Source organism: Hyperoodon ampullatus (genome assembly GCF_949752795.1).
Source record: "Hyperoodon ampullatus genome assembly, chromosome: 19".
Taxonomy (NCBI): Eukaryota; Metazoa; Chordata; class Mammalia; order Artiodactyla; family Ziphiidae; genus Hyperoodon; species Hyperoodon ampullatus.
Window position 1 is genome coordinate 4890009 of NC_136932.1, and position 12542 is coordinate 4902550.

Genomic DNA, 12542 nt, shown 5'->3' on the forward strand with positions numbered 1-12542 from the left:
TAGAATGTGAGAGTAACTAGTACTTCTGAACAAGAACCGTTGAGAATTCTTGTCTTCCTTCTCTAGTGACCCTGGGGCTGGGAGTGAAGAAATATTTACTCACTTCCACTTAATGGAAGTAAAAGGATAAAGGAGGAAGGGAGGGGCAACCAGGATTGAACCAGAGACCTCTTTTTTTTTTTTTTTTGGCGGTATGCGGGCCTTCTCACTGTTGTGGCCTCTCCGCTCCAGATGCGCAGGCTCAGCCGCCATGGCTCACAGGCCCAACCACTCCACGGCATGTGGGATCCTCCCGGACCAGGGCATGAACCCACGTCCCCTGCATCGGCAGGTGGATTCTCAACCACTGCGCCACCAGGGAAGCCCTAGAGACCTCTTGATTTGCAGTCAAATGCTCTACCTCTGAGCTATAACCCCATGGCCTACTGGGACTCTCTTCCTTGTCCACTTATGGTGATTCAATACGAACAAGTTCCACCCACTCTGGAATTCTGGCAAGCTTTGTATTCTAAAGCTCCACTTCCTTTTCTATCCATCATCTGCTCTGGTTTTCCTCTTGGCCACCAATAAACTGGGTGGGGCACTTGAAAAATGATATGCTGTCAACTAGCTGAAAAGGAAGCTGACATAGCATTAGTAGAGAAAGCTTCCGTATACACGGTATTACTGTGTCAGAATCCTCGGCCCCAGATACACTCTGATCGTCCCCTGCCTCTTGATGAGTTGAGGTGGGAAGAAGGAAGATGTCAGTTCTCTCGGATGGGATGACTCAGGAAAATCAGGAACTCCTTCTCAGGGCAACCGACGCCAATCCCTGTGGCCGCACTGCCTGCTCCGTTCTTGATGGAAACAGTAGCCAGCTTCTGACCTGGGCCTTCCTGATGCCTGGGAGGAGCTTGGATGAGGGCTTAAGTAGTGTCGTTCCTCCTTATCACAGCTGCAGGGGAGACCTGAGGCCTCTCCTTTCAAGCCTGGCGCTCCGTTTGCATGGAGTTTAAGGGCACAGCCTGAGATGCCCTTTCTCCTCCCACCTCCTCCATAGGGTAGGGAAGCCGAGGATGGAGAAACTAGCTTGCCCCCTCCACCAGCCTCAAAGAAGAAACAGCACACTTGGAGACACACACACAAAAGTTTTAATATAAAATAACACTGAGAGTCCATATACACATCTTAGAAATTCAGGTTGAGGAGTGTGAAGAGAAGAGGTGCCGTTAGAAGAGAGGGAATTGGGTGACTTCTCCAAAGACAGATGGGCGCTGGCGGAGGGCTGGGGTGTTCCGGCGATAGCCAAACTGACCATTGAACCCCAGGGTCGCTTTCAGATTGGCATTATAGTGGTCATGTCCGGCCACCTGCTGGATGGAATGCCCTTGTGGGACAGAGAGAGAGGCCTGAGACTGTATTCAGCCCCCTCTTGCTTTCCCCACTCCCACTGGGCTGGTATAGGGGGCCAATCCAGGTATAGTCACTGTGCTCCCATGTCCCAGCTGAACCCTCAATCCTGAAAAGCCAAGGGTTGGTGGAGAGAGACAGATGGCATCCTGGAAACCAAACCTCATACTAGGAATAGCATGCAGGGGAGCGTGAATGGTACATGCTGGGACGGCAAGGGCCAGAAATTTCTGGGCTTGGTTGAACTTGCTTTGCTGCCAGGAGAACTGAGAAAATTTCACCCTTGCATTTGATCCAGCTGGAGAAAATGGATGAGCTCAATTTGGCCAATGGTGCCAGGGGACATGTGACTAGAATGTGGCCAAAGGGTGGTGGAGTTGGGGTGGGAGGACGGTTCACCCTGCCAGAAAAACAGGTCTCAACTCTCCCTTTTCCTGTTGCTGCTAAATGGGGCCTAGAGAGTGAGCAGGACACAGCCTGCTCTGGGAGCAGTGAGAAGAACACAGGCCTTCCTTGCAAAGAGTAGAATTCCAACCCCAGCTCAGCCTTTCTTAGCAAATCATTTTAACTCCCTAAACCTCAATTTCCCTGGCTGTAACCTGAGGATACTCTGAGGGTAAAAAGCACCTGACATACAGCGAATGCTCCATAACTATTAGGGAGCTCTGTGACACCATCTGCTCACGTATAAGAAGAAGAGCTAGAGGATGCAGAGACCCTGGGTCTCTTCCCCCAACCAGGTCTCTTTATGGCCCAGTTTCTCTCTCTGTGGAATGCACACCACTCTTCCTAGGTGGGACCATGGTGAGACTGGAAAGGGAGGTGTGGCACTTGCCTGCCCCTGACCAGTTTCTCCTGTTGAGGTATCTCTGTTCTCGCCCGAAGATTTGGAAATATTCCACTGTCCAGCCATCCCCTCCTGTACCGCCATAATCCTGAGAATGAGGGAGAAAATGCAGAAGACCATCATCAGTCATGATGCAGAGAGATGCACAGTCCAACCCCTGCCTCCGGGCTTGATGGAGGGAGGGAGAGGTCACAGCCAGGGGGAACAGGGCCAGACAGATTAAATATACTTAGTGACTTGCCTTTCAGTGAGAGGCAGTGTAGCTTGGCAGTTAAGGGCTCAATGTCTAACACCAGAGAGACTGGTTCTAATTCCAGCTCTACCCCTAACAAGCTGTGTGACCTTAGGATAATGACACAGCTTTTTTGGACCTCAATTTCCTCATCAGTAAAATGGGGGGTTGCTTTGAAATTTAAGGGAGATATAAAGGGCCTTCAAATAAAGGGCCTGGCATACTAAAGTTTCAATAAACATGATCTTCATTTAAATGAAAATAATACCTACCACAAATGGTGTCTGTGACGATTAAAGAATACTTACAAAATGGAACATAGAAAATTTCAAAAGTGTGTACACCATGTTATTTTTCAAGCTTTTAAACTCTCGAGTTTTCCCCCAGATTCTGGCTCCTTCTGCTATAAAAACTACATGAGTAGACAGCAAACACACACAAACATGGCACACACAGGTGTGTGTGTCCATATGCATGTACTGGACACACATGCGCACACACTAACACCCGGGACCACAAAAGCTCCCAAGATTTGTTCACAGAATAACCCGCATTAAGTCCTCCTCTCCCTAAGTCACTGACATGTATTATAGACACAAATATTGGAAGCAAAAGTGCTGAAAAAAAAATGGAGCCGAGCCTATAATAGCCTCAGAATCTTTGATCCCGGGGAAGTACTCTGCGGGGGAGGGGCAACATCCACGAGGGAAAATGCCTGGGGAGAAGCGAAGGCTGCAGAACTTTGGGAGGTTTCCTTCCAGTCAGCTCATAGGAGGTCGCAGCGAGCGAGCCCTCTTGAACTACGACGTCACTGGACCGAGGGCACCTCGCCTAGGTAGTTGTCTTTTTACCGATTGTCGGGCTTTTTGAGAATTTGCGGCGGGAGGTCACCCCAAAGGGTGGATCCGTGATGCCAAAAAGGACAATGAAACCCATTTGTTTGGCAGAGGCTCGCAGAAACCCAAAATGAAATCATTCTCAAGTTCAGGCGTGGAAGGTGGCTCTGTGAGCTCAGTGAGCTTGCGCTCAACACCTGTCTCCCGCCTCCGCCAGTTCCCGGGTTTCATTAGGAAAACTGAGAGGGTGCGAGTCGGGGAGCCTCCCTGGTGGTGAGGGCGCTGCCATGAGACGCCCGGATCTGGGAAGTCGGCCCCGCCACGAGGGCCAAGCTCTGCGGGCACAAAGCTCTGCGCGTAGGGTCCTCCACGGCGCTACTGTACCTGACCAGTTTTCCGCAAGATGGGCGGAACCACGCGGCTCCGGAAGTACTGGCGGGCGTGGCAGTCCTGCTGCGCATTGTAGGGCGGAATCGCCGACCAGAGCTTGGGCCTCACGTGCTCATAGGTGCGGGCCATGGTGCTCACGGCCACTCCATCCAAAACGAAGTTCTTCTCCAGACTCAGGGAACACGCGCGAAAGCGTGCCATCCTAACGACCTCAGCCTTTGAGATCTATTCTAGCGGGAGCGGAGGGTCCTGGGGGTGGGGCTCCCCTGCGCATTGTTACGTGATGTCAAAGACCCCTGTGACACAAACCGTATCGTTCGCATCCTACGAGGTAGGCTCTCGGGGCTGCGGCGGAAGTTGCTTAAATGGTCCAGAGGTGAGGGATGTCTAGGAGGGAACCATGCAAGAATCAGAGATTGAAGAGAAGGGGGATTACTGAATGTGGGCAGTGTTAACGCAGTCGGGCTCAGGTCCCTGTTTTCCTTTTAAGAGCAAGGTTCTCTGCTCCCACTTTATTATATATATTTCCCAAACCCAGTTCCCTTGAAAAGCTTGTACCCAGAAAGGATCAGAAAGAGCTCAGAGAGCATCTACGTCCAACTCTCGTTGTACAGAACTGGAAGTTGAAGCTCAGAAACGTTGGAATATTCCCTAAATCCATTTAGTGGCAGATCCAGAACCAGAATTCAGATCTCCTGATTTCCAGTAAACCCACTTAAAGCACTTCTCCCCTCCCCACCCAATTCTCTTTCATCAGCTATTCCTCCTCCCGTTAAAATTTAAAAAAACAACAGTAAAAGTTGTATACTTATCAATAAAACAGTAAGTCCCATACTTCCCTCTAATATTATGTATATATGATAGGATACAGCAAAACATGAACAGTGATCTTCCCTAGTTATTGTGGTTACAAGTGACTTTTCCTTCCTTTATATTTTATACTTCCCCAATTTCCCCCTTGAATAAACTCATCTGGACGCTTTACATATCCAAGTGGCTCATACAAATTCCCCTGCTCCTCGCACCAACTCTGAGGTGCTATTATCATTTTACAGATGAGGCAATAAATCCAGGAATTCTTTTATGTTACTACTATAATGCTAGTAACATAAACATATTATATATAATAATGTAATACCAAGGCACACGTATTAATTAGAAAAAGGTTGCATTACACCTACACGTAATAATCACCAATCCCAGCATCTCAATACTCAGCATATTTAATCTTTCTACACTATGACAGGCGAGCTCCTAGCAATCAAATTTGAAATTATAGGAAGTCTATAATTTGAGCCCATCCTATTAAAACGTGAAGAGAACCTGGAAAGAACATTAGAGGACTTGAGAGGACGAGGGGAAAAAATGACAGGCCCAGCTCTCACCTCACATTTGAGGAAGGCAGATGAGAAATTTCATATTATGCAATGGGATAAAAAAAAAAGAGATTCATTTTAAATGGAGTACCTGGGGGCCTCATGTCACATTAAAGACTTGAAATTCACCAGCCTGGAGGATGGGGTAGGGGAGGAAGACTGGTCTATTTTACAGACTTTGGGATTTAATGTTCCTAAAACCAAGACTGACTCAGTCTAGACAGAGGACTGGTCCTCAATCTTGGCTGCACTTCAGAATCTCTTAGGGAGCTTTAAAAAGTCTTGATGCTGGACTCCCCTGGTGGCGCAGTGGTTAGGAGTCCACCTGCCGATGCAGGGGACACGAGTTCGAGCCCTGGTCCGGGGGGATCCCACATGCTGCGGAGCAACTAAGCCCATGCACCATAGCTGCTGGGCCTGTGCTCTGGAGCCCGTGAGCCACAACTACTGAAGCCCATAAGCCTAGAGCCTGAGCTCCGCCACCAGAGAAGCCACAATGAGAGGCCCACACATCGTAACGAGGAGTGGTCCCCCGCTCGCCGCAACGAGAGAGCCACATGCAGCAACGAAGACCCAATGCAGCCAAAAATAAATAATAAAATAAATGAATAAATTTATACCACTGCTTTCTAGTTCTGGTACATCTGAAGGACATCAATCTGAAGTACAAAAGAGAAGTCATCTCACCAAGTGACTATGTGCTAGGGTCTCCACATACACTCTAATCCTCCGCCTTTCACTGTACCCAATCTTACAGATAAAACAATTTCCAGATACTAGATACGTGGACACAAACTTTAGCGTAAAAATCCTCTTCCAACATCTTTAGGCCGGACTATTGATCCAAACCAGCCAAGTGCTCCTTTTCCCCGACCCTGAATGTCACCTAAATCAACTGTCATGGCTTGGGAAAAAAAAAAAGCTACAATGTTCAATACCTTCAGGCAGAATTTGCCAGGGCTCATGCCTGTTGTGCTGGCATTCTATCATCTTTTATTCTCAAGCTAGGATTTGGCAGATACATGACCATCGTGTCAAAATACTTTTGATAGCAAAAAACTTGCAGATACTAACAACTTTGTCATCTTCCATGAGAGCAATTATTATGTGTCAGGTTTTACAAATATAAACTCATTTATGTGCCAACTTACCCAAAGGAAACCTGTTAACTGCAGAAGTGCACATATATACGCGTGTACCTGGTTCCTACTCACATCACTCCTTGAACTCCATGAGTGTTCAGGATCTGACCATACACGCTACCTTATCTCAAATACCTTTCTAACTGTAAGGCAGTCACCTGGGATAACCAGTCACCAAGCAGTATCTACCACCTGCAATTTATTTTAAGAACTAAAAAACTCAAGTTTGTACAGCAGAAATAGCAAAGTCCCCAAAGTCTGCACACTGACAGAAGTGCAATGACTGTTTATCTTTTTTTACACATGCCCACAGAAAGTCTGCACTGGGTAGTTTTATTTTACAGAGGGGGTCAGGGTTAGGTGGTGTCAAGAAGAGTGACATGGAGCAAATAATTTTTATTATCATTTTTTTCTTTTACAAATACACTGAAGAATCATGCGATGCTGCCAGCATTGGATGCAATCCTGGGCCACAAGTCTGCACATTCCTTTGCAACTGGTCCTGTGATGGCAGAACCTGCATAAAAGAATGATGTGACACATAAGCTCAAAGGGCCCTTGCCTTGTACTCAAGTTAAATCATCCAATCTCAAAAGCCTAACAATGATGTGGATTCTTTATTACCTTTCATCTCGCCTTTATTGTTTACTATGACCCCTGCGTTATCTTCAAAATAAAGAAACACACCATCTTTTCTCCGGTATGACTTTCGTTGTCGAATTACCACTGCTGGATGTACTGACAGGGGGGAAAAAAGAAGCAGCTGTCATTTAACCTGCCAAGTTCCAGTGCCACCACGAGAAAGCAATTTATACCTTGGCTAGCTCTCCAACATTTCCCATTTGGACAGAATGTATACTCATTAGCTTTTCATTTCCTAAAATCAAGTGTGAAAGACAGTGTAAACACCAATCACCCCTTAAGGAAAGACCTTACTCATTTCAAGTCCAAACTGCCTGCATTTCCTTGCAGGTGTAAATCTGTACTTTGGGAGGACGATTAGCAACACACCAGCAGGAAACTTGCTAAGCACTTTCTATACTTTTCCTCACTTCACCCAAGAGGTGGGTACTATTTAAGATCCTAATGTCAGGACTTCCCTGGTGGTCCAGTGGTTAAGACTCTGTGCTCCCAATGCAGGGGGCCTGGGTTCGATCCCTGGTCAGGGACCTAGATCCTGCATGCCGCAAAGAGAGATCCCATGTGCCACAATTAAGACCGGGCACAGCCAAATAAATTTTAAAAAGATCCTAATGCCATAGAATTGGGAATGGGACCCTCCTCACACTGAATGAGTGGAGAGGCCAAGCTATTAACTCCATATTATGCAATATTCCATCCCAATTTATATCAAAACCTCCAAGTACAAACCTTGACCTAAAAATTAGCACTTTATGCCTTTCTAACTGCAGGGCACATGTTGTTTTAAGAGCAAAACCTGGAATTAACCTAAATATCTCATGACACATGCACAGAACAGAACCATTTTAAATGATTATGTACTTCTGTAATTTTTTAATATGCAAGACAATCATTTGTGAAGCAAAAATGGGTTACGGGAGGGTAATGGTCCCATTTACGTTGGAAAGTAGGACATAAAATGTTAAAAACGATCGTCCCTTGGAGGTCTAAGAGCTGGGTGACTGCAATCCAACTTCCATTTCTTATTTAATTAACTCTAGGTTTAACTTTTTGAGGAAATGTTTTCCAGGGTCATCAGTAACTTTTAAAAACCTACCTGCTCCAGGGCTTCCCTGGTGGTGCAGTGGTTAAGAATCCACCTGCCAATGCAGGCGACATGGGTTCGAGCCCTGGTCCGGGAAGATCCCACACACCGTGGAGCAACTAAGCCCGTGAGCCACAACTACTGAGCCTGCGCTCTAGAGCCCACGAGCCACAACTACTGAGCCCACGCGCTCCAGAGCCCGTGCTCCGCAACAAGATAAGCCACCGCAGTGAGAAGCCCGCACGCCGCAACGAAGAGCAGCCCCCCACTCACCGCAACCAGAGAAAGCCTGCGCGCAGCGACAAAGACCCAACACAGCCAAAAATAATAAATAAAAATAAAATAAATTAAAAAAACCAACCTAACAAAAAACGCTACCTGCTCCTAAAGTGAACATTTTTCCAGACATTCAAAGCATCTACGGCACTTGAAAGAAAACATGGATTCAAATCCTGACAGACAGCCTGGAGACCTTGAACAAGTTGCTTAATCTTCTGGAGTTCAAGTTTTCCTCTTGTAAAGTAGGGATAATAGTTACATTTCTATATTTAATATCAGACACTAGAAATGCAGGATCTTCTAAGGACAGAGATCCTGGCTATCCTTGAAGCAAGTACTATCTATGTACATAGATGGTCTCTGAGTTTTTTAACAATGGGAAACACACTGAGGGACAGATAATATTGGCTGAGACCCTCCTCCGTTGGACTCTCATCTACTTAGAGCAATTTAAATTCTCACAAATGCATCCAGCAAATAAATAAGGCCACACGAATACAGGACTCTGGATTTCCAGTCCCGCTCCTTTCCACATTTCTGTAGGTTATAATTAAGTCTAAGGCCAGGAGATGTAGCTGATCCTTGAAAAATGAAGGGTGAGGGGTGCCAGCCCTGTGCAGTCTAAAACCCATGTGTAACTTATAGTTGACCCTCTGCATCACTGACTCAACCAATCTCAGAGAGCGTAGTACAGTAATATATTGTGGGGGGAAAAAAAATCTGTAAATGGACGCATGCAGTCCAAACCCACGTTGCTCGTTGTTCAACTGTATCCATTTAGAAGAAACAAGGACCAAAGAAAAAATGAAGAGTTGGAAAGTCAGAACCATTTTTAAAACCATGAAGTGTCCTCTGGTCTGTCCCACAACTGACTGAGACAGACAGCACTCCCTGCTGCCACCTCAGCCATAGTGATGGACAACTGTTCTGCCCTTCCCTGACAGCTCCCCAGGCCACAGATCAGACCCAGCAAGTGTTCTAAGAGGAAAGCCTGTCTAGTTGCATGCTGATCCCAATCAACACATTGACTTATCAATGCTTAAGCACAATGCTTACTCCTTGCCTACCAAGCCCCCAACTGAATATGAGAGGTCAACAAAGTAAGATTTCTGACCAAAAGGCTAAACACCTGGGCATAGAGTAGGATACAGACCTTCAAAGAGTAACTGTGATACATGGCTGAGACCTGTCACACGTGTACTGCGCATTAAGAGGACTTCTCAGAAAAAGCAAAACATCCCAGGCCAGAGGCAAACTAAGCAGGCACAGGAGAAAAGTTCAGGAGCTGGAAACTCAAGTACACTGAGTATCAGAAGCTCTAAAGTCAGTCAAGTCAGAAGTGTCTGAGGCCCCCCTCTAACCCATACACCTAGTAGGAAAACTTTCGGGGGTTGTCCACGATTAAGCAATGAGCAGCTCCCTGTTTTAGTTTCTACCAGAAGACATTTAGAAGCAACCATGCCAAACTTTTGACAAGTCACAACCCTGAGTTAATCTCATCTATGTATAACTATTCCTTTTCAAATTAGTAGTTCCTGAAAAGAAAACTTGCCTGAGGTGACTTAAGTCTTAAGGCTGTGATCTCACCTGGTACCACCATGTTCATTTGTAGCCAAGGAGTCAGCAATTAATTAAAGACCTGCTCTCATAGAAGAGACAACCCTAGTAGGGGGCACAGCAAAAATCTGAGGCACAAAGGAAGGGATTTAAGTTGGAACAAAAAAAACAAGAACTAAAAGGAGAGCTGGGGAAGGAACTACGTGGATGGACTGTAAATCCCAGAAGGACAGAGCTTTTGTTTCTATAGGTATAAATATGTGAGGTGGTCTGTTAACTATCAGCTGAATTTGCTGGGGGAAATGGCAGGGTAAATATGCAGAGCCTCTAGCTTACCGTGGAAGCCAACTAAGAACTTAACTGGGGGTGGGGTGGTGGTGGATGAATTGGGAGATGGGGATTGACATACATACACTATCAATACTATGTGAAAAATAGATAACTAATGAGAATAACTAATGAACTGTACAGCACAGGGAACTCTACTCAATGCTCTGCAGTGACCTAAATTGGAAGGAAAACAAAGAAGAGGGGATATATGTATACGTACAGCTGATTCACTTTGCTCTGCAGTAAAAACTAACACAACATTGTAAATAAAGCAACTATACGCCAATAAAAATAAAAGAATGGTCTTTAAGACAGCAAGAATAGAACTTCAACTGCAGATTATCTCACACTGCCTCTCAAAGAAAATCAAGCTTTAAGAGGCCCTGAGAATGGTAAAACTACTGTTCTATTTTCCAGTAGAGAGAGAAGTCCTTCAACTGTCCACAGACCAAAAGGAGGATTTGGTCTCTCTACTGACCCTTCTTTCTGAGCTCTGGTTTGCCTTTCTTGACTGTGGCCATCACCATGTCACCCACACCAGCAGCTGGAAGTCTATTCAGTCGTCCCTTGATCCCCTTCACAGAGATGATATACAGATTTTTGGCTCCTATAAAAGGAAGTAAACAAACAAACAAAAAAAGGTTTTTTTGAGGGCCTGTTAGGCAGTTCTGCATTTCCCCAACAACTCCAAGGCCTCCCGCTCCACACACACTCCCAAGCAGTTAGTCCTCCCTCAGGTGGAACACCTTGTCACACCACCGATTGAAGCAAAACAACACAACATGCTGCCGCTTCACCCAAAAGCGGTGTTTTCACTCTGCCCTTTCTTGACGGCTCAGTGGGTCATTAGCAAAAGGCCCACTGAGTGCTTTTAAAAGGGGCAGTTTGGCAGAGTGCAGCCGAAGGTCTCACCTGTGTTGTCAGCACAGTTGATCACGGCTCCAACCGGAAGACCCAAGGAAATCCGGAATTTCGCACCAGAGGACCCACCACGTCCTGTAAGTAAGAAGGGAAACAGGAGAGGTCCCTTCACATTCTTAAGCTATATATTCATTCGCATGTGCCTCGGGGAGCGGTACACTGTAGTTTCGCTCTCTCTAGGACTCCTTATCCCCTCCCCATGTGCCACCCAGTTCTCAAGGCAAATAGCCAATTCCTCACTCTTAGCACATTACATTGAGATGAAGGGACCTGGACGACTCAATTCTCGATCCAACTTTTGCACCACGTAGTTCTTCCTACAAGGCGGGAGACCGCACAAGTCGCCCACTCTGGGGATTAAGCCAGTCCAACTCCAACCCCATTACTGAAGCGCTAGGCGCGGAGTGAACCCGCGGGATTCGATCAAGAATCACGACTGGATTCTGCGAACTCAACCCTCCAGGCCCCCCCGTCACTTTCGGGAGCTCTCCCGGTGCTCTCGCGGTGTCCCTCCCCTCCCTCTCCGGCCCGGAGCAGAGCAAAACGTCCCAGCTGCCCATGGCCGCCGTTCCCGGCGAGGCCAGCAGCCACCTCGCGACAGATGGCGAAAGATCTCCCAAAGCCAAAGACTCACCTCGCTTCGACATCTTGAAAGCCGGAAAGGGACAAAAAGGAAGTGGGTATAGAGGACACTGAGATCTCAACTCCAACGCCCCGCCCACTCTGGTCACGTGACACGGTGCTTGTTCAATCCGCCTCTCTTCCCCAGGGCGCGGTCTTAGTACGTCATAAATTCTGGACATCGCGTAGAGCTCTCGCTGTGAAGTGGGCGGTGGAGTGGTTCAGGGCTGCAGGAGCGTGCGTGGTACACAGTGTACGCTGCACACGAACTCGAAAGCGATTGTTTGGGACACAGAAACATTGGTTTAATTTATCGGGAAACCTCTCTGAGCACTAAGTATGTGCCAGGGACTTCGATGGATGCTAGAAGTTCAGAAATGATTAAACGGTTTGTGCTGTATAGGGGCCTCCAAAGAACACACGGCGTCGGGGGCTAGAGGGAAAGAGTTCGAAACGGTTTCATTAGGTTGTGATATAACTGAGAAGTACCATTATAGCGCTACAGATAATTCCATATGTGTGTGCTTGGCCCCATACCCATCTTTATTTTAGATATCTTGCTTTATTCATTACTCCTTTCACTCCTTCAACTTCTCCCATTCTTCGGACTTCTTTCTGTCGATATATTCATTCAAATATTTATTAAATGACTACTTTATGCCAGATTCTGTTCTGGGCATACGCTAGACTACATCAGAGAACAAAACAGATCAACATTCATGCCCTGTGGAGCTTACATTCAGCCAAGGTGGAGGTGAAGGTGGATATTAGATACTAAGCCATAGACGTAGTAATTGCAGCATATAGTATGTTAGATGGTGATAAGTACTATGAAAACAAAAGTAGAAAAAAGTAAGAGGGATCTGGAAGTGGGAGGAGAGGCAGATTGCAAT

The 12542-nt window shown here is 46.5% G+C and overlaps 2 protein-coding genes across 2 annotated transcripts; both read right to left on the bottom strand.

Moving 5' to 3' along the window:
- Positions 1–1115: 1115 nt before the first annotated feature.
- Positions 1116–3898, bottom strand: LOC307067472 (sperm microtubule associated protein 1-like; the record flags this gene model as incomplete). The annotated part of the gene is made up of 3 exons (XM_079724912.1): positions 1116–1369; positions 2228–2327; positions 3692–3898. The coding sequence occupies 3 exons, from the start codon at positions 3896–3898 to the stop codon at positions 1212–1214; spliced, it is 465 nt and encodes a 154-aa protein (XP_079581038.1). The 3' UTR covers positions 1116–1211.
- Positions 3899–6596: 2698 nt separating this feature from the next.
- Positions 6597–11734, bottom strand: RPL23 (ribosomal protein L23). The gene is made up of 5 exons (XM_079725011.1): positions 11663–11734; positions 11020–11103; positions 10586–10714; positions 6840–6953; positions 6597–6732 (listed from the first exon to the last, which is right to left on the bottom strand). The coding sequence occupies exons 1-5, from the start codon at positions 11673–11675 to the stop codon at positions 6650–6652; spliced, it is 423 nt and encodes a 140-aa protein (XP_079581137.1). The 5' UTR covers positions 11676–11734; the 3' UTR covers positions 6597–6649.
- Positions 11735–12542: the final 808 nt, after the last annotated feature.